Source organism: Tachysurus fulvidraco, chromosome 7 (assembly GCF_022655615.1).
Source record: "Tachysurus fulvidraco isolate hzauxx_2018 chromosome 7, HZAU_PFXX_2.0, whole genome shotgun sequence".
NCBI classification, from domain to species: Eukaryota; Metazoa; Chordata; class Actinopteri; order Siluriformes; family Bagridae; genus Tachysurus; species Tachysurus fulvidraco.
In genome coordinates this window covers 20068435-20088871 of record NC_062524.1, presented here as the reverse complement: position 1 = coordinate 20088871, position 20437 = coordinate 20068435, and the positions used below count along the sequence as shown (strand labels likewise).

Genomic DNA, 20437 nt, shown 5'->3' with positions numbered 1-20437 from the left:
ATAAGCAGTTTAGATGAACATTATGTAACAAGAAAATTGGAATAATCAGACACTGATTGCATCAACACTCACCAGCGAATCCCTTGGGGCAGACGCATACATAATCCCCTGGTAGGTCAACACAGGTGGAATTTCTAATGCAGAAACCAGTCATTTATTTCCCAAGATCATTCTAGAAACCCGTGTTCCAGTAAAAACACGTGTTCTCAGCTTCCAGAGAGAAAAAAACAATGTTTTATGCTATAGTTATGCTAGGCAATTTCAGAATTAGCTGCTATGATATTTTGCTGGCTCTTGTTTGTTAAACGTGAAGAATTTATTTTTATTTATTTTATTCTTCAAATTAAGATGTGAAGAAAAGGGTCAAAATTTTATTCTCCCATAAATGCGTTCCAACGCATGGTCATGCTATAAAATGACTATCATTAGCTCTTTCACGGGCAGCGGTGGCTATGGGAGTGCCGTGACTAATGCCAGGCTATCAGTGTCATTGGTGCAGGACAAATTCTCATCATTCCTCAAGCTGACCATGGAACCAATTTCCCCCTTTCGCCATGTCATAAAATTTGACAATTATCTTGACTTCATTAATAATGCATAACAGTCCCTGTCTGCAATCAAGCCTTAATCAGCATTATGTCTTGCAGGTAGAAGCATTGGTTGAGCCAAGAAATTATTGGCAAATGGCAAGGATTTATTTTCCCCTCTAGATTTAATGATGTAAATGACTTAAGGTAAATTGCACTGTGGTCTGTGTATATTGCAGTGAGTGAGTGTGGGTTAAGAAGCAATACAGATTTATCAGGAGACATTAGCAAATGCAATTATTAACATGCTTGTGTGCTAATAATGTTATTAATCTGAGTTTATAATATTCGTATATTATCAAAAAAAGCTCGGTTAGTTCCCCAAAAATGTCAACCAATCTATTACTTTAATTTCCTTAGCTATATGTATCAGGGGCTCAAAAAAGTAAAGGCTGACAGTAGGACATGACAATCGATTTGCATCAGTGTTGATTTATCTGGCCGTCAATGGCTGCATACACAGAAACGGATCATTAACGGTGTCCCTTCAGTTACTTGAATCCCACAGCCAATTACGATTTGTATGACTTTGTTTTCTACTCAAAATCAGCTTGAAAGCTCTGTTACTAATTCAAAGAACTATGTGGGCATAAGCTGCCTTTGCACACTGAATCATTTAATCATGTTTTATACAGATCAGACCTACCTGCTCTCATCTTTGCCTTTAAATAGATGACAAGTCCAGCCAAGGACAGATAAAAGACAGAAAAGAGGAGGCATATACACACAAACACACACACACACACACACACACACACACACACACACACACACACACACACACACACACACACACACACACACATGACTGATGTTCCCTATCTGTCAAACAATCAGCCTTATGACTACAATAGTATGATTTTTTTGACAGGATCAATAAACTGTGTTTATAGTTATTTACAATATGCATCCCTTGGCCAGTAGCCAACCACACTGAGGCACTGGTGCTTCATCAGTTCTTAATTTGACCAGACTAATGGTACACTGAGCCAAGGTCAGCACAAATAATCTCACTTTGTCATCAATTGCTCTCACTTTATCAACTGGCATGAAGGTCTCATTGATGAAAACAGCCATTGCACATAAACCATGCACCAACAATAGCACTCGACATTCACATGTCTGTCTCAGAGGTAAACAACAACGCGATCTCTGTGTGTTAGAGCCATTTTAGGCCACACTCAATGAAATGTATCAGAAAGGTTTATTTGTGTTAATTGGATAGAATTATTATTATAATTGTAATTGAAAATAGTCATGAAGAATGATTGCACAATGAAATGAATGCTTTAGGTTTGTTCATTTAAAATCCCAAAAGCACAAAAAAGAAATAATTGTAAAGCTCTTTCGTTCATCGATCAGTAACTTTAGATTAGTAGATAAACTAATCTAAAGCAAGCTCAAGTAGAAATCAAAGAAGGCAATAAAGCAAGAAGAACATCGTCTGAGCTACATGTATATAAATAATTAAAAAGTTCAGTGCAAACCAGCCATGCAGGAGGTCATTTAGAAGTCAAAGTGCTACAGTATGTATGGTCTTTCTGCTCAATACACCGAAAGCACAAATGCATGGGCTGATTCAAACAAACACTGTTTATATGAAAACATGCTTTAAACTATTTGTATAAATGTTCTTTCTAAATCAGCTCACAAAACCACGCTCCATAGTCTTTCCTTCTGGAGGCCCAATGAAGTTTGTAGAGAAGATACATGAACTCCTACAAAACTATCCCACCATCATTCATAAGTAACAATCTAAACAAGAGCCTGCAAGGTATTAGTGAAATGACTAATCCCATGTTCTCAGCAAAGCAGTCTAACAATGAGTTCCATTTCATTCGGTTTGAATTCATAAAAAATAGTCACAGTGTTTGGGGATACAAGATGCAATAAACACAGAGTGTTTATAATGAAATTACATTTTGTCTTCTTCTTCTTCTTCTTCTTCTTCTTCTTCTTCTTCTTCTTCTTCTTCTTCTTCTTCTTCTTCTTCTTCTTCTTCTTCTTTTTTCATTTTTAACACAGTACATTCATACCCAAAACATAGCCAGCGGGGTTGGTTAAACTGTGCAGAATGAGGATTTAATGCCAAAGAATATATTCATATCAATATGATAATTGATGATAATCGTACCTGAAACATTACAAATTTGCATATTTCTAAGAGATTTCTTAATTCAGTTTACATAAACAGTATTGAGTTTGAATCAAAGAGATGTATGAGAAGTGTCTCTTTCTGACCTACTGTATGACTTTGGCCAATTTTTAATTTTTGACGACAGAGAAGGAAAAAAGTTATTTTCTTATTATTTGTTTAAGCTATGTTTAAAGGAGGTGACCATGGACTATGTGGTGCTACTGAATTCTTTGGTTCAGTGGAAATGCCAAAAATTGCCTCAAGCAGTTGCATAGCACAAAGCTGAAAATGTGTAACTTACCCCACAAGAATACTCATATCACTTTTACACGTAAGGCCTAAATACATATAAAAGTAAGACCTTTACAATAATGCATTGCAGGAATGTATTAAAAAATGATGAACAGCAATGCACGCCCCAAAAGCTTATTTCTGTGACAGCCCAACCCTCAAAACATCCCTGCTACATGTATGTTGCCTTAAAGTCAGGTGACATTAATGAAAGACATACTGTAGCTTGTGACTTGTCCTTGAGAAAGCTGCCTTAGACAATTTAATTTACATAAGAAATCACTAACATCTCTCATTTTGATGTATGTTATAGAATAAGTAGAACTTGAGTAATGAAGGTATGGTTATTGATATGGTGGCATGGACCACTGTAAGACCATTTTTTCTGTCAGAGATGATGATATCATTGGGTGAGGTGTTGTGGTGAATAATGATATATGGCAAAATGGTGTTTTCATCTTGCTTAATTTCTTCATCATATTAAAATGTTTCTAATGGGCACTTTCACATATGCAATTTTTGCATTTACCATGGATGAGTCAAATCCTGCGGTGTTTTATCCCATTTTTAGTACACTTTCAAACAAACCCTGAGAACTGATTTAACATTAGGTGAACTAACACAGGGATTCTTTTACTGTATGTTGTTGATACAGTACAGTAGAGGTGGCTATGGAACTCAGAATTGTCTCAACAACTTTAGTTAGGAGAGCAGAATCTATGTGCTGGTGCCCCTCAGGGGCCAGACCCAAACGTTCCAAATCTTTGACCAGGGGACATAAATTAACTTCTGGAGTTCTTTCGGGACATAAATGTCCCAAGGAGTTCCAACTAAGAGAGACATCAGGTCCAAGAACCTGGCTGACCATTAGGGCAGCATGACTAAAAGGTGGACTCTGTCTTGGCAAACCCTTGATAGAGCTTGAGATATCAGAGGAGAGGCATACTGAAAAAGAGCTAGCGATATCTGCACCATGCTGTCCAGCCATAATGGAGCTGGAGCTTTGAGGACAAACCAGTGGGTTGACTCCTTTGAGGTGAACAAGTCCACTTTTACCTGGCTGTACCTTTGATGGAAAAAGCCCTTGGTGCATAACCCTTATATACTGTAATATCAGTGGCTGCTACTATGAGACCCAACAGCCTCTGAGACTGAGGACTCTTGGCCTATCTTGATGTTACTCACAGAAGCGAGGAGAAAATCTACATATGCTGAGACAATTGCACTTGAATCATGGTTGAATCCCAAACTTCATCTAGAAAAGTGGTTCTCTGAGTGGGAGACAGCACACTCTCCTTGAGCTTCATCTGAAACACAAACACCTGCTGATGCGTCAAGCATGACATCTCAATGCAGTGGTGCAAACCCTTTCAACCAGCACGGTTGAGCCAATCAGCAACCTAATTCAGTACTCCGGTGTCTCCACAGAGTGGTTCAGAGCATGCAGATCTGCCTGTTGAATCCTGACTCCCTCTAAGGAAGGGATATATTCTATTGCCCCTTTGCCTAAGGGACAATGAAATTCCATCTCCCAAATTACCAGATGTGGCAGGTTTGGCAGAAGCACACCTGAAGGTGTTGAGTGGGGTTACTGTAGATATACAATGGTGTACTCAGTCCCACCCTCAGGGACCTGCTCTTGCAATGTCAGGTCTTCATTTTAGCCACTGTTGTGGAGATCAGGATGCTTAGACAGCACCTCCAATTAAATAATGGGGTTTGTATGCACTGCCCAGCCACCATCTTTCCTGGCCTACTGCTCTTCTCAGTAATATCTGGTTTCAAAATCAGTTAATCAAGGAGGAAGGCTTTGTCCTTCTCCTAAATACCCTAAAGGATGAGCCACAGATGCCTCTATGTGACAACCATTGTAGCACTGGAATGGCTAATGGTGCCGGTCATTTGCTTAATGGCAAGCAGGGCTAAATCTGTTGTCCAGCAGAGTTTAATACTGCCTTCTAATTCTAATCTTACTTTGATTCAAGTCCTCGAACAGGTCAACCTGTAAGGCCTTCAGAATTGCCATGGAATAGAGGGATGCACTAGCCTGGCTTGCTGCCACCTACACCTTACAGACCGAGCTAGTTGTCACTGTTCAGAGCTTGGAAGGTAAGGTGCGTTTCCTCCAATATGACAATGATGAATGTTAGAGATATCTTGCAAGCAAGAATCCAGAGCAGGACCCTCCGAGTCGACTGAGATATCAAGCTTACGCTCTGCCAACTCCACCTGTAATCCCCATAATCTGAGCCACCAAGACACCTGAGATGTATCATTCATAATGCATAATGAAAGCTTGGTAGGAACTGGGCTTTTACATTGATAAGATGCCCCCTTAAGGATTGACTTCTGACATAATGATCATGTGCACAAATATTCTATATTAATTGCTAGCCATTTTATTGAATAAACACACAACGGATGCACAAAATAGACAAACAATCAACACAGACAAATGAAGCTTGGGATTCCGTGATGCTCTTTAGATAGATGTTTTGCTTTGCTAGATGCAGCTACATCACCTGACCTCACATTGGCCTATGGAATTTTTCTTGTTCCCACACATGCTTGAGACGCCGGATTCACAGGAGTGTTCACATAGGGCCAATGCCATGATGCAGTGTACTGTAAGTTGCCTCCAAAGTGAACTACAAATTCTTATCCCTGATTGTCTGCTTCCATATGAGCCATTACCAACCGCTATAGAGTTTGACATGACAAAAAAATTCAATGCGAACAATGGGCACTCTAAAATGAGGAAAAAAATAAAAAATTAAACCCTCGTAATAAAAAGCTTCCACTAACATCTTTAACAAAGGAATGGAATTATGTGATGAGCAATGATTTGTTTTCTTCAGGTCTAACTTTTAGCAAATGCTAATAGAGAAAATAGAAATAGAGAATCATTTTCATTGTGTACTTTATCAAAACACTAAATGAGCAATCATAAGCTCTTTATTGAGGAGTAACCCTAACCCATTGACTTTCATTCTGATTGATAGAACTCAGAGAGAGTACTGTACCTCTTTTGGAAAATACAATTCTTTCAATTGTGCCAAATGGACAGCTCTAAGACAGGCCACTGTGTCTATTACTCAGAGCTGTGCCTAACACAATCCTGTCTACTGGCATTTGCCTTAACCTTATGGCTTATATTATCATCACCTGTGAATCTCTATTTAGACAGATGTATGTTTTTTAAATCATCTCATTTACCTGAATTTATTAGAGGTTAACTTTGGTTAACTGGGAAACATCTGAACTGAAAACACTATGAACTCAATTTCAGTATATCAAAGTGTCTTAATACGTGTGTGCTGCTATTTAACATAAAATTGAAATTGAAATAAATAAAATAACCCTTTTAAATTTCTGTCATTATAGTGTATTGCAGATTGATTAGAAAAAAAAAATCATTTAATCAATTTAAAGTGTAGAAAATGTAGAAAAGGTTTTGAGTACTTTCTGAATGCAGTCATCATAGTGTTGGTGCTGTAGTATTTTTTTTACTTCCTCGGTTAATAAAATGCAGAAGCCAGAAACTTTTGGGCAAAGAACAGCACAAAACTTTTCAGACAGAATGTCTCTTGTCAGCTTGGCTTCTTTGTTAATACAAAGCTTATTGTTGTTAAAGTGTTTTTAGCTAATAGAAATTAAATTGCTTCTCATTCTTTGGAGTGCTCAATAAAATTACCAGCCTATTTCTTTGATTTCTCCAGTGTCTACACAAATAGGAACTCCTATGCCACTATGCTGAGGTTATAGCTAATAAGAACAGATGATTTGGGTCACATTTAGCGGCTATTTTACATAAACAACCCAAATACATGGATATATTTTGGAGGTGGAAGGAAACTGGAGGATGCAAAAGAGCTGATGATTAAATTGGGGACATCCAGTCATGCCAGATCTTGATGAATTATAAATAAATAAATAAATAAATAAATAAATAAATAAATAAATAAATAAATAAATAAATAAATAAATCCCAGACTATTTTAAGTGTTCACTTGCATAATAAGGTCTTACTTTTAAAGCCTATATGGACATCTCTCATCGTATATGAATATGCATTCGTTAATTAACTTTGATGACAAATTTCCCTAAGGCTTGTTAGCCAGGCTATAAAATATTTTCAGAATTAAATGCTGTTATGGCTGCTTTATATTTTATTAGGTAGAGCCACCTTTTTGACTTGGAAATTTATGATGCCATTGATTCCTTCTCACAAGCTCTTTGTGCTGCCGGTATGTTAATAGGCTCATCTTTGCCTCAGAGGATTGGTCTGGATGATCTGATCCATATCACATTTGTCTGGTTTAGCAGAGTCACTAACTGTGAGCAGCTGATGGATGAGTGCATCGACTGTCTATTTCTGTTATAAACTTCTATAAATATAAACAGCTAACCAATGTAAATAATATTCTGCACCACTAATGTCTGCACAACAATATCAACTAACGCATGTTGCTTGACAACTGAATAAATTAGAACATATATTCATTGCTTTTGTGTGTTACAAATAAAGAAATAGGATCGCACAACGAGTCAAACAAATGTAAAAACACTTATGACCCCTTAAACCTCATTAAATACGTCCAAAGCCAATTTACTGCCACTACCCTGCTTGCAGCTACACATAAAAAGATTATCTATAGCTAAAAAAAAATCATCTGAGAAATATAACATTAAATCATAATGATTTAAACTGCTTATATGCTGATTAAACTTTCTTTGGTGGAAGTCACCAACACGCAAAACATGCTTCAGTCAAATCATGGGAGCAGTATTTAATAACTAATTGCTCGTGCAATTCACTGGGAGGTTAATGTTGCATGAAGGAATGTCATACTTACTGTGCAGTCTTATCCAAATGGGACTCGCTGACCCAACCCAAGGCAGCAAGTTACTTTTATTCTCCAGAAAACACTGGAGCACTGCACATATCTATGGCTATTCCACCAAAAAATGCTTGCAATGGCCTCAGTGAGCACCTTAACACAAGATTTAACACAATTAAGCTAGTATACCTAAAGCCAAATGCAAAGATCTTACCACTGCTATGTACAGGATATGGTTCATAATGCGTGAAATAAATACACAACATTAATTTGCATTTACACTTAAGCTGTTCTCCAGCTGCTACACATAAACCATTAAACTCTAATTCCCCTTCTTGTAAAGGTAATAAAGTAAGATGTAATTCACATTCCCTGCAACAAACTGGCATCCGGTTCAGGGTCTACCCTGCCTTGCCCCGAGTCTCCTGGGATAGGCTCCAGGTTCCCCAAGACCCAGTAGGATAAGCGGTGTACAGAATGAATAGATAAATTGTAATAAAATGGAAGGCATAATTTCATGCAATTTTAAAGCAAAAGATATGTGTGAATGTAGATTTCTCAAAAATGTAAAGCAGGAATAGTTATATGGTATGACTGGGATATAGGAATAATGTAGGGTTGTAACGATACGTTGTGAGGTGATGCATCACATTGCAAAAACTTCACATCATGACAATTAGCATATTAATTAATTAAGTACCTAATACAGTTGCCCAGTTTGAACACCAGAGGTCCCATTCTGTGCAGCCAATAAAATATATAACGTGCACAATGGTCCAAATTGTGACTGACATGCTGTGACTGACTACATTTGATCAGTTAAAAAGAGCTTTTCTATAGCTTTTCAAATGACCCCAGTTCGACACTGATGTGATGTACAGAGCCTGAGGTTCGAGGCATTTTAGTCGACTTTAGAGCTCCATTTCTGCTTGAAATGATACCTCAGGTGCTGCTACAGAGCTCATCACGTTTCAATCGATTATTTTCCCCAGGTTAGAGACTTTGTTTTTGAGAGAATTTTCGATTTAATTATTTATTTATTTTTAGGATATGGTGAACATGATGTACATTTTGTTTACAATGCCAAACCTCAGTTGTAGATTTTTTTTCTTCATTCAAAATCTGTTTACGATCTTCTGAGTATCGAACTAAATCCTGAATCGATAAGCCAGTATAGTGAATCGAATCGAATTATGACTGAAGTGTATTGATTCATACATATTACTTATTGTTTACTAAATGAATAAAAAAAAAACAGATATGAATAGGACTTTTTTAAAGAAACTTTTTCAGAAACGTTTGCATTAAGACCATCTATGTGCACTGGGAGTATGACCCTTCAGGGTGAAACAAACAAAAAAAAAATCAATTAAAACTTTAAGGTGTTCCATTTTATGTGGCTCTCTGCGGGCTCTGGGTGTACTTGGGAGTCAGGTTTGCCAAGTTCATCATCTAAGTACAATTTAACCAAAGCAGTAACACAACCAGTTGTTTCATATCAGGACTGTGGTCTTGCTCCACAGTAGATTCTGAGAATGTTCCCAGTTAGCTTTTCTGATCATTTTATAATGTGACATACACCAAACTGAAGGTAATCAACCACAACACTATTAGTCACTTGTTGCTGTCAGATCTGGGTCACAAATAATCAGAAATTTATATTTTCATCACAACAGACCACTGGAAAATATCACCACCTCACTTGAAAAGTTATACTGGCTCTGTTCCATATACTGTATAAAATACAAACTGTTCCTTCCCTTCAGCCACAGCTGCTAAAGTCTGCACTGTAGGAGATAGGGCCTTTCTTTTTCTCTCTTTCCTTCTATATCCATGCCAGTGCCTCTCTTCCCTATTTAAAAACTCAACAACAAAAATCTTTTCTGCCTTGCTTTTGCACACAGCCAATGACTCATTTGCATTCTGTCATACTGTGTGCTCTACAGTGCAGTGTGTCTACAGTGTGCTATCTGTTCTGTGGTATAGATTTAAATATACATGCATTATTATTATTCTCACTATTCTTACTATTCTTCTTCTCTCTCTCTCTCTCTCTATCTCTCTCTCTCTCTCTCTCTCTCTCTCTCTCTCTCTCTCTCTCTATATATATATATATATATATATATATATATATATATATATATATATATATATATTTGTGTGTACAAACATCTGTGTCATGCCGGGGGGGGGTAGAGAGTTGCATGTTTATTCAATATTAACGGAAACTAATGTAATATCCAAGGTCAGAAGTGTAATTAATGGTGAAATCTAATAATCATTGTATGGCACATCCTAGATGCATAATTAGCATTATTAGATTGCATTTTATTCAAGTATATATATATATATATATATATATATTAAATATTAAAATAATATAATTAATTAATATTAAATTATATATATATATATATATATACACACACACACACACACACACACACATATATATATATATATATATATATATATATATATATATATATATATATACTGGTATATGAAGAAGAAATCTCTATTATTGCCACACATTACATTACGGCACCGTGGAATTTATTGCTTACATTTACATTTGCAGCATGTGGTAGATGCCCTTATCCAGAGTGACGTACAAAAGTGCTTTTAACTCTGGTTCACTAGGTTACAGACCATTAGCCTACCATTAGCCTAAAAGACTGTTCAAAGTTTTTTTTTAAATACACACAAACAACAAACAGGAAAGAAAGTGCTAGTTGAAGTGTTTCATAAATAAGTAGGTCTTCGACCGTCGTTTGAAAACAGCCAGTGACTCAGCTGTCCGGACCTCTAGGGGAAGTTCATTCCACCACCTTTTTGCCAGAACAGAAAAGAGTCTTGTATTATACTTATCTCTTACCCTGAGAGATGGTGGAACCAGTTGAGCAGTGCTGGTAGATCTGAGGGTGTGATGTGCAGTGCGAAGAGTGATGAGGGCTTTGAGGTAAGAGGGAGCTGGTCCACTTTTGGCTTTGTAGGAAAGCATCAGTGTTTTGAATCTGATGCGTGCAGCAACTGCATGCAAGTGGAGGGCTCGCAGCAGTGGGATGGTGTATGAGAACTTAGGCAGGTTAAAAACAAGTTTTGATCATTTTGAATCATTTGCAGAGGACAATGATGAGTTCATAGGTAGACCTAATGCCAAATGCTGTAAAACCTGCAAGCAGTAGTTATATGTTGTTGTTTTTTAATCCTTCCTAAATGAAAGCTTTGGAGAGAGCTATATTAGAAGCGAGATATATTTTCAGTTATCAGAATATTATGTTTCACTCCCTTTCTGTTAGATAAGTGGCAAAGGTGTGTCTATGCCAGTAAAGCAGCTCACCATTTCCTGGCATATTTGATAACTCCGCATTGATAATAATCACAGATCACTCACACCAGCTAAAAACCTAATCTGAGAGGTCATCTGTTTTCTTTCATGTCAGGTTTACATGAAGTATTTTTAACAAGCACAGGAAATCTTACACTGATTCGCTGATGTATGTTTGTCCCCTGGGGTGGGAGATTAACTCCCTTAGCATGTATGAGATATTGAGCACATTGCATGTACAGTGGATCCTGTTGAGCAGGCGTGTCCAAAGTCCAGCACCAGAGACAACTATGTTAACTGGTCCACGACTTCTCTGTTAGAATGCATGATAGGCAGCCTGGCAACACATTTCAGTGTTTCCTTTCACCTAACAGTTGCAGCACTGTGTTAAAGTTTTTTTTTTTGTTTTTTTTTTTAAATTCTTTTTTTTCTTCTCTGACTAAACCTTCAAAGGAATTTATTATTTCATATATATATATATATATATATATATATATATATATATATATATATATATATATATATATATATATATATATATAATTCATACCGTATATGATGTATTATAGGTATTATAGTATATAGTGTAGTGCATTGTAAATATGTCTAGTAGTACACTGTGTGTACTGACTACAGTATGTATGAGCACATTGCATCTTTTCCACATTTTCCGCATTTGCACATTTGAACTGGTACTAAGCATTTTGCACATTTGTTTAACCTGTTTGTAAATTGTTCTAATTTCTGTTTCTTAACTACTGTATGTAAATGGTTCTGCAATTTCTGGAGCTCGCTCCCAAGAATTTCACTCACCATGGCACATGTGCTGTGGTGATGTGACGATAAAGGTGACTTGACTTGACTCAATTAAAGTAATATTGTGATTGTTTCTGGTTTTAGAGCAATTAATGTGTCACTTTGAAAACAAACAATCATATACATATTACTCTGGAGGTCCAGTAATAGTGCACAGTCTGCACCATGTCATGGTCAGGATGGATCTGGTGGTAAATTTGTATGCATATTTCATACATTAGAACAGATATCTTAAAAAGCTAACTTAAGGCTCAAAAGATGTCTGACAGGAACTGGCAGCCAGTCAGCGGAGAGAAGAACTGTGAGATAGAAAAGAAATGATTTACAGTGAAAGAAAATATAAGACTAGAAGAGGAAAGAAAGATTAAGGATAGGGGTTTTTGTTTTGACAGGAACCTAACAGCAGGAGCTTGTGGGTTCCTCTGATTTGTTTGTATGTCAAACTATAAAGTCAGATTCTAGGCAGAACACAGCTTGTGTAATTAAAATATATACCAAAAGTCTTGTTTATTAAAGTTAGGGTAAAATAAGTTCTTGTGATTCTGTCCAGTGCACAATTTTCACACACATTGTCCTTTATCATACAGTATGTGTGTATGCAAAGTGTATATTGCTGTTCTGTTTGCAATAGCCAGTGTTAAATTATACATTTCTGCTCATGCATTACTTTATTTGTCTACACAAATAAAAGCCCTCAAATATATATATATATATATATATATATATATATATATATATATATATATATATATATATATATATATATATATATATACACCTTCCCTTTAACATGGTGATTTTATGGCTATGTGTTTACACTTTACTGTCCCAGTTATATCTACTAATATGAAGTATGAAAGACATCATTATGCAGTTCACATCTATTTAGGAATTAAAAAATAAGGTCTGGAATAGAAAGTACTCGAGTGCATAAGGGATGGTATTGTTGGGTTTTGTTGGCCTATACGAAAGTGAAGAGACTTGCTAACAGAGATCAAATAAAATCGCAGTGGGCAAACAAAATCAACTGATGAGCCACTCATCACTCGCACCAGAGAGGTTCCTGTGCGCCTTAAAAACACATTCCTCTCTGCACAAAGCTGTGTGCCAAATCATCAAACAAGGCATCATCCCATTTAATCTTTAGATTAACTTTTAAATCGTTTTACTTTACATCTTATGTTTCATCATTCTGCACTTTGTTGTTTGCATCTTAGTCTATAATTTGGTTATTGACAAGATGGGGTGGAATGGGAGCTTCAGCTTTCTACCAGTAAGATATAAGTTTCTGGTACGCATGATTAGAAACATCAAGTCAAGACTTCAAGTCAAGAAGCTTTTATTGTCAATTCAACCATATATAGCTGTTGCAGTACATAGCGAAATGAGATAACGTTTCTCCAGGATCAAGGTGCTACATAAAACAAAGACAGGGCTAAGGACTTAAGTAAGTAGTCCTAGCCACATAATGTGCAACCTGGTGCAAACAGTGCAGGACAAGACAAACAAGACAGACAAGACCGTGCAGGACAAGACAAACAAGACAGACAAGACAGTCCAGGACAAAAGACAGTGTAGACAAAACATTACAAGACAATACAAAAAGTACAAGAAATACAATACACAAAAGACAATAAACAGTAAACAGAAACAGTGCCGACCGACCAGTGTAAATACTGTATGTGAATACTGAATGTTCAAACAATATTTTGTGCAGCAACATTTGAATGAACACAGTGTCTTAGCAGCAGGTCCTTGGGATAATGTATAGATTTGTGCAAAAAAACAGCAATGACTGAAATATTGTATAGTATGTGCAAAATGGCTGAGAAAAATGTCATGATGTCATCATGAGTCACCAGAAGAAGTCAGAGCTGCATTGTTCTTCCAGTAATTGTATTTCTAATAGTAAGAGTCACTTCATGTGAATCTTCATGAGTCTGTATAATGTGGTCATATATAAATGAATTAAATATAATAAAGTGTGTCATAATGCAGGAGTGGCTCTTGGCCATAGATCGTTGTACTGCAGGATGGCAGAAAGTCTCAAAAAGTGCCATTTAATTTTATTTAATTTAAATTAATTTAAATTATATTAATTTATTAGTGTGAGTATAATATTTAAATATTATAATAAGAATATTCTGTTATAGACAGCTGAAACGCAACAACCTGAATAAACTGCAGGTAGTACTGTATGTAAGAAATGTAGTTATTTTAGATACATGACTCATACGCTATAATTATATAAGCAACTGGTGTAAAGAAGATGGAATCAACACATGGTTAACCCAGCTAGTTATGCAGCTAGCTAGATAACAGTGTAGATTAAACTTAAGGGACTGAAAGCTAAACAGATGGTTCATTCTGCACACTTTTCACTTTAAATAAAGTGATTCAACTGTGTTTGATCAGCAGCTGTGGATTCTGTCAACATTATGAAAGTGTCAAACACAGAGAGTCAAACCGAGAAGAGTTAATATCGTTAACTGTTGTGACAGCGGAGACGTCACACACACACAGCATAACATGCTTCTCACATGCCTGACGCCAGTTTCTGAAACAACTGCGCTGTTTTCGTGTTGTGGATAACAAAAGAAACACATGGCTGCAAGGTGGGGCAACAGAAATACACACAGCCGGCAGACAATGAGTGCAGTAACAAGCGCTCACCCTCCAGTAGAAGCAGGGAGAGTATAAAAGGGTGCAACAGACATTCAGGTGAGCAAGTTTCCTTGGAAACAGACAATGATGCATGCTGCTGTCTCTATTCTGGCAAACAAAGACAGCAGTGTAGATGATGTTCTGATTATGCTGCACCCTGCAGAGCTACCTGGGACCTGCCTTGTCACTGTTAACCCTTGCTTGGAAGCCTCCCTTGCCGGGAAGTCCACGACGACAGTATGCCTCACCTCCACTTCACTCTCTCTCACCTTTCCTTTCCACATAAAGCCTAAAACTAAAAGAGAACTTATTCCCTAAATCAGCCTCCCATGTATCTGAGTTCTGCCCACTGCAGCTTTGAATCCAGGTGCAATAAAATATATATGGAGCAAAATAAGGAACAATAAGTAGATGTTTGGTCAGGCAAAAGAGGAAAGTAGTATTTCAACAGAATTTACGTTTATGTGGTTGGGAATGAGGACTTTATAAAGCTCAGCATTTTTAAAGGGTTAATTTAAATGGTTGGACTTTGTCCCACCTGCTGCTTCGGACAAGCCACCACTGTGATAATGGCAAACATTTTCATTCCTGACGGTGGTTCAATGTGATGCAAATGCTAACAGACTGTAAATATGAGGACTCCATGCAGTTCAGTTGTTAGCATAGATTAAATATCTGATCTTGCTTTAGACCACATTATGAATGATACTGTACTGTATGTTTGATATTTCATATTACCTTTAAGCTTCTGAGTCCTTAAACATCTATAGGTAAGTTTATAGCCTGATGAATTTTTAACTATACTCTTCTATTTCTTTACTTCTTAAGCACCAGGGCAGCTTCATTTTGAACTAGTGAGCTGTTTCAATTTGCTCTTTCCAAGAAGAGTGCCAGCAGCCAAGTGTTCACCTTGTGACTGTGACCACATGGGCAGCCCCATGTTTGTGACTGAAAAGTCCTTTGTATTTTCCGCTCATCATTTTTCACATCTCAATTTGCCAAGGACCATTCATTCATTCATTCATTCATTCATTCATTTTCTACCGCTTATCCGAACTTCTCGGGCCACGGAGAGCCTGTGCCTATCTCAGGCATCATCGGACATCGAGGCAGGATACACCCTGGACGGAGTGCCAACCCATCACAGGGCACACACACTCTCATTCACTCATGCAATCATACACTACGGACAATTTTTCCAGGGATGCCAATCAACCTACCATGCATGTCTTTGGACTGGGGGAGGAAACTGGAGTACCTGGAGGAAACCCCCGAGACACGGGGAGAACATGCAAACTCCACACACACAAGGCGGAGGCGGGATACGAACCCACAACCCTGGAGTTGTGAGGCGAATGTGCTGACCACTAAGCCACCATGACACCCCCCCCACCCCTCCTCCCCTTTCAAAGGAACAGTGGAGGACAATGACTAAGTACTAAGTACAGCACCTTATTTTTTGTTTTTTTGTTATCTTGGTTAATAAATCTGAGCTGTCCAGGAAGTGTGCACTACGACTGTTGCTTGTGGTTTGTGTCAAAATATAGCAGCATGTGCACTATGGATGTAGAGTAACTAATTTCCAAATTTTATAAATGAATATATTCAAACTTATTCAAATAATTCAGGATGGTGAGATAGATTTGGATGATAGACAATGACCAAATGGTCAAATTGCTTTGGAGTGACACATCCTTAACCAAAACTTACAGAGCTTTGTGTTAAACGCAGCGTAATGCCAACATCAATGTGTAGATCTTATACACTACATAAATACTACTGACTATTCACTATCCTTAATCTGCAACGTATACATGCCTAACTGCTGTCTGTTGTACAATAGTTTTAGACTTTTATTCGAATTACACTGAATTTTTTTTTTTGAAAATCACCCATGCCTTCCTGCATCAGAGTAAAAATGTATCATTGCTACAACAAAATAGCTCCAGACATGACACCTTTTCTCACCGACCTGTAGATGCATTGTTTCTTTACTAAAATAATTTATTTATTTACATTAAAATTATGAGGGAGGTTTTTAGTGCTTTTATTCCTTGGGCAAATTTTAGCTTAATATGAATAAAATGTGACCAGAATTAAATTAGAGTTTAAATTCAAAATAGGACACAGAAAGCACAAAAACGTATATTACATACATTATGATGTCATGACCTCAATTTTGTATATCGTAACTACAAAGTAAAAGAAAGTTTTTGTAACTGTCACTTATGTTCCGTCACTGTTAAATACATTTATATAATACGTTTGTCATCACTGACAAAAGCATCATATATTTTGCTGGTGTTCTTCATGCAAAACAATAAGTATGAATAAACTGCTATTAAACAGACTGATAATAGAGCCTCTACATTCAACTGAGAAATTTACAGAGATGAAATGAACTTAATTAAGTTATTATGTTAATTCTTAACATAATAGACCCTATCAACAATGTGTTCTTGACAATCAGCCTTAATGTATTCGCGAAACGCACTCACCTCTACGCCTTCACATTCATGCAATTATCCAATCAGCCAATCATGTGGCAACAGTGTAATGCAAAAAAAAATCATGCAGATTCAAGAAGTCAAGAGCTTCAGGTAATGTTCACATCAAATATGAGAGCAGGGAAAATGTGATCTCATTGACTTTGATCATGGCAAGGTTGTTGCTGCCAGACGGCGTGGTTTGAGAATTTCATCATTTGTTAATCTTTTGGGATTTCCACAACACAACAGTCACATGAGTTTACACAGAATTGAACAAAAACATCATGTTAGTAGCAGTTCTGTATCAGCTCATGTTTTCCATGTTTTCCAGCCCATTCCCACTCTCCTGAAAGCTCTTACCTTTCATACAACAGCTATAAACTGAAAAGGTGAAGGCTAAGGCTCTGGGTTACATTTCAGAAAGTTGGAGGTCCCAGCGAATCACCACCAAGCTACTCCTTTTGAACCCTTGCCGGTCAAGGGGCACTGTAAGCTCCCCCAACCTCTTAACAAGCTGTTATATGCAAAGAAAAAGATTCACTGTGATTTCACTGTAATATATACAGTATGTGACAGAAAGAAACTTTTTTTCTATTGCCAGCTTTCCATAGATTGACTAGTCTTGCTGTGACTGACGATTTTTTTTTGTTTGTTTCAAGTAAAATCCCCGATTTAAAAGGGGGTGATTTAGACACAGCTGAAAACGTCCTGCTTTGAGATCTCTGACAAAGGAAAAACCTGACAACTACAGAAGCATGAAGTGCACAGAGCTAATCTGAATGAGCTGCTCAGAAATTCAGCTTACGCGGATGTATAAGCTGACTCTAAATACGTTTCCTCTGTAAAATACTGACACATCTATTGAGTTTAGTAACCTAAGCTGGCATAATAAGCTATATTGCACTATATCATTGCACATACATTTCCTGCATAGTGTACAGCACTTTCATAAGATTAATGCATGGTTTTCCCATTCAGCCTGTTAGCTGCAGTGTAGAGGTCTATACCCTGGTCTTGTAAATTAGTAGTGAAACACGATGATGGAATTTTGTATGCAATTCCTGTTGTGTGACAATTCAAGATAAAACAATAAAACAATAAAACTGGGAAAACAACAAAAATGAGATAAAGAAAAAAATAATTTAATATAATATAATATATATTAATTAATAATATTAATGTATATATACATTACCGAGAAAAAAATAACAGCTTCACAAAGATAAATATAATTTAGTTCATGTTTTACTGACTACATTAGACTCTGCACTTTTTAATAGATATTTTTGTGTAATTGTTGTGATTAATAAAAATGCTTGATTTTTTTTTTTTTTTTTTGTACAAAACTATTGGAATTGGTGGAACTGGATGCACAGTTTTTTTTTTTTAAACCAGTAAAGATACATATGCAATTACTTTGTCTAATATGTTGAATGCACGTGAAGAGCTTTGGCTGAAAACGGCTCAAAATATGGCTGTGTTTGCATGATTTCACGTTAATTTCTGCAGTTCTTAAAATCCTGGAAGATTTGTTATATCAACACACTGATTATTGTTCTAGCTATCATGATTTGTATTCAGCTGGCTGAACTAAATGAAATAACCAGCTGTGTTTAAATGGAATGACAAATTTTTCAGTGCATAAGTCATTGCTTAAAAAAAATAAAATGAAATAAAAAGTTTATTGACACCACGGCTTACCCTGGCTGTGAAGTGATCTGTCATTTTACATGCACCCGGAAATGAATGACATGTTTTGACAGTTGGCACAATGCACAAATATGCTTTTTTCAGGAAAGAAAAGAGCTGCAGGTAACCCTGTACCCGGCAACTCCATCCACGCAAGTGGCTCCATTGTAACACCAATGCTGAGTATTAAACGAACAATTTGGTCCTGTCCATCCTGGTGCACAAATGCAGCTGGAATTGCTGGTACTGTTTATTAAACACCTTTTCTCAGTGATACACACCTGTCAAAAATCATTATTTTTTATGATTTTCAATGCCCAGTTGCATGCCTAGACATGCGGATATTATTTTGGTGTTATTATCAAAAAGCTATGTTATTGATGATGAATTCTAAGTTTTGGTTAGTGCTGATTAATTAATATAACAGCAACTTTAACATTAGTGCAACCTAATCACAGCTATAAATTTAGCTATTCTGATACTTTATATGTATAATACTTCAACGAATGGAAGCTGATGCTTTCAAACCGACAAAAACGTGAAATCATGATAGGGTTTCTGCCATGGCTTGTTAGGGTTTATCAGAAACTGAGATTAGTAACAGGTACAATGCACTGTAAGCAACTTTGTTTATGACCATTTCCATTATTAAATGTAACTTACAATGTATGATATTATATAATAATAATAATAATAATAAAAATAATAATAATAACAATACTTATTGTTATTATTATTATTATTATTATTATTATTATTATTATTATTATTATTATTATTATTATTATTGACCAGGGGTGGGGGTGGGGGGGTGCTACACATCGCCTTGTGTGTGTAGAGTATGCATGTTCTCCCCGTGCCTCGGGGGTTTCCTCCGGGTACTCCGGTTTCCTCCTAATGACGCCTGAGATAGGCACAGGCTCCCCGTGACCCGAGGTAGTTCGGATAAGCGGTAGAAAATGAATGAATGAATGAATGAATGAATGAATGAATGAATGAATGAATGAATTGACCATTGGCAATAAAAGAGTTAAACTAAACAGCTCACAGCTTGTAACTCATCACAATCACCAGTCATGGTGTATTTCTAACAGAATACCCCTGCTGTATTCCTTAGTTAATAAAACACCCATTTGTTTTTATTTTATTTTTTGTTATTCATTCTCAATACAAGGAAAAATTATTCAGACAAAACTCCATCAACTCATTTTTCACTCTCTGAATTCATACAGCAGTCCTGAATGAGTCAGCACATGGCAAAGCACGATCCCGCTGTGAGCATTTAACCACAGGGCAAACTTCAGCATGTCAAGTATAACAGTCATTCTTCTACATTAAACCTCATGTTTTTCAAACTGCTTGTCTGTAAAACTGAGAGCACGTCACTAGTTTCAGAATAGTCTTGTGCAGTCCATCAAAAAACAACAACAAAAAAAAAACCCAAATGCTGATTCCAGGCATTCTTTGACATTATGGGGGCAAGAAGCACATCATCAGTACACAATGGCTTTCTAGTAGGTCGGAGATAAAGATGTAGTCGGAGTCTAGTCAACTAACCTGTATGGTGTTGGGACATGGTCTGAGACACATAC

At 36.7% G+C, this 20437-nt stretch overlaps 1 protein-coding gene across 1 annotated transcript in view; it reads right to left on the bottom strand.

The window, feature by feature from the left end:
• Positions 1-20437, bottom strand: part of eys (eyes shut homolog) — a 243598-nt gene that overhangs the window by 181125 nt on the left and 42036 nt on the right. The window contains 3 exon segments of the mRNA XM_047816667.1: positions 52-152; positions 18981-19126; positions 20403-20435. Coding sequence (XP_047672623.1) covers positions 52-152; positions 18981-19126; positions 20403-20435 — 280 coding nt within the window.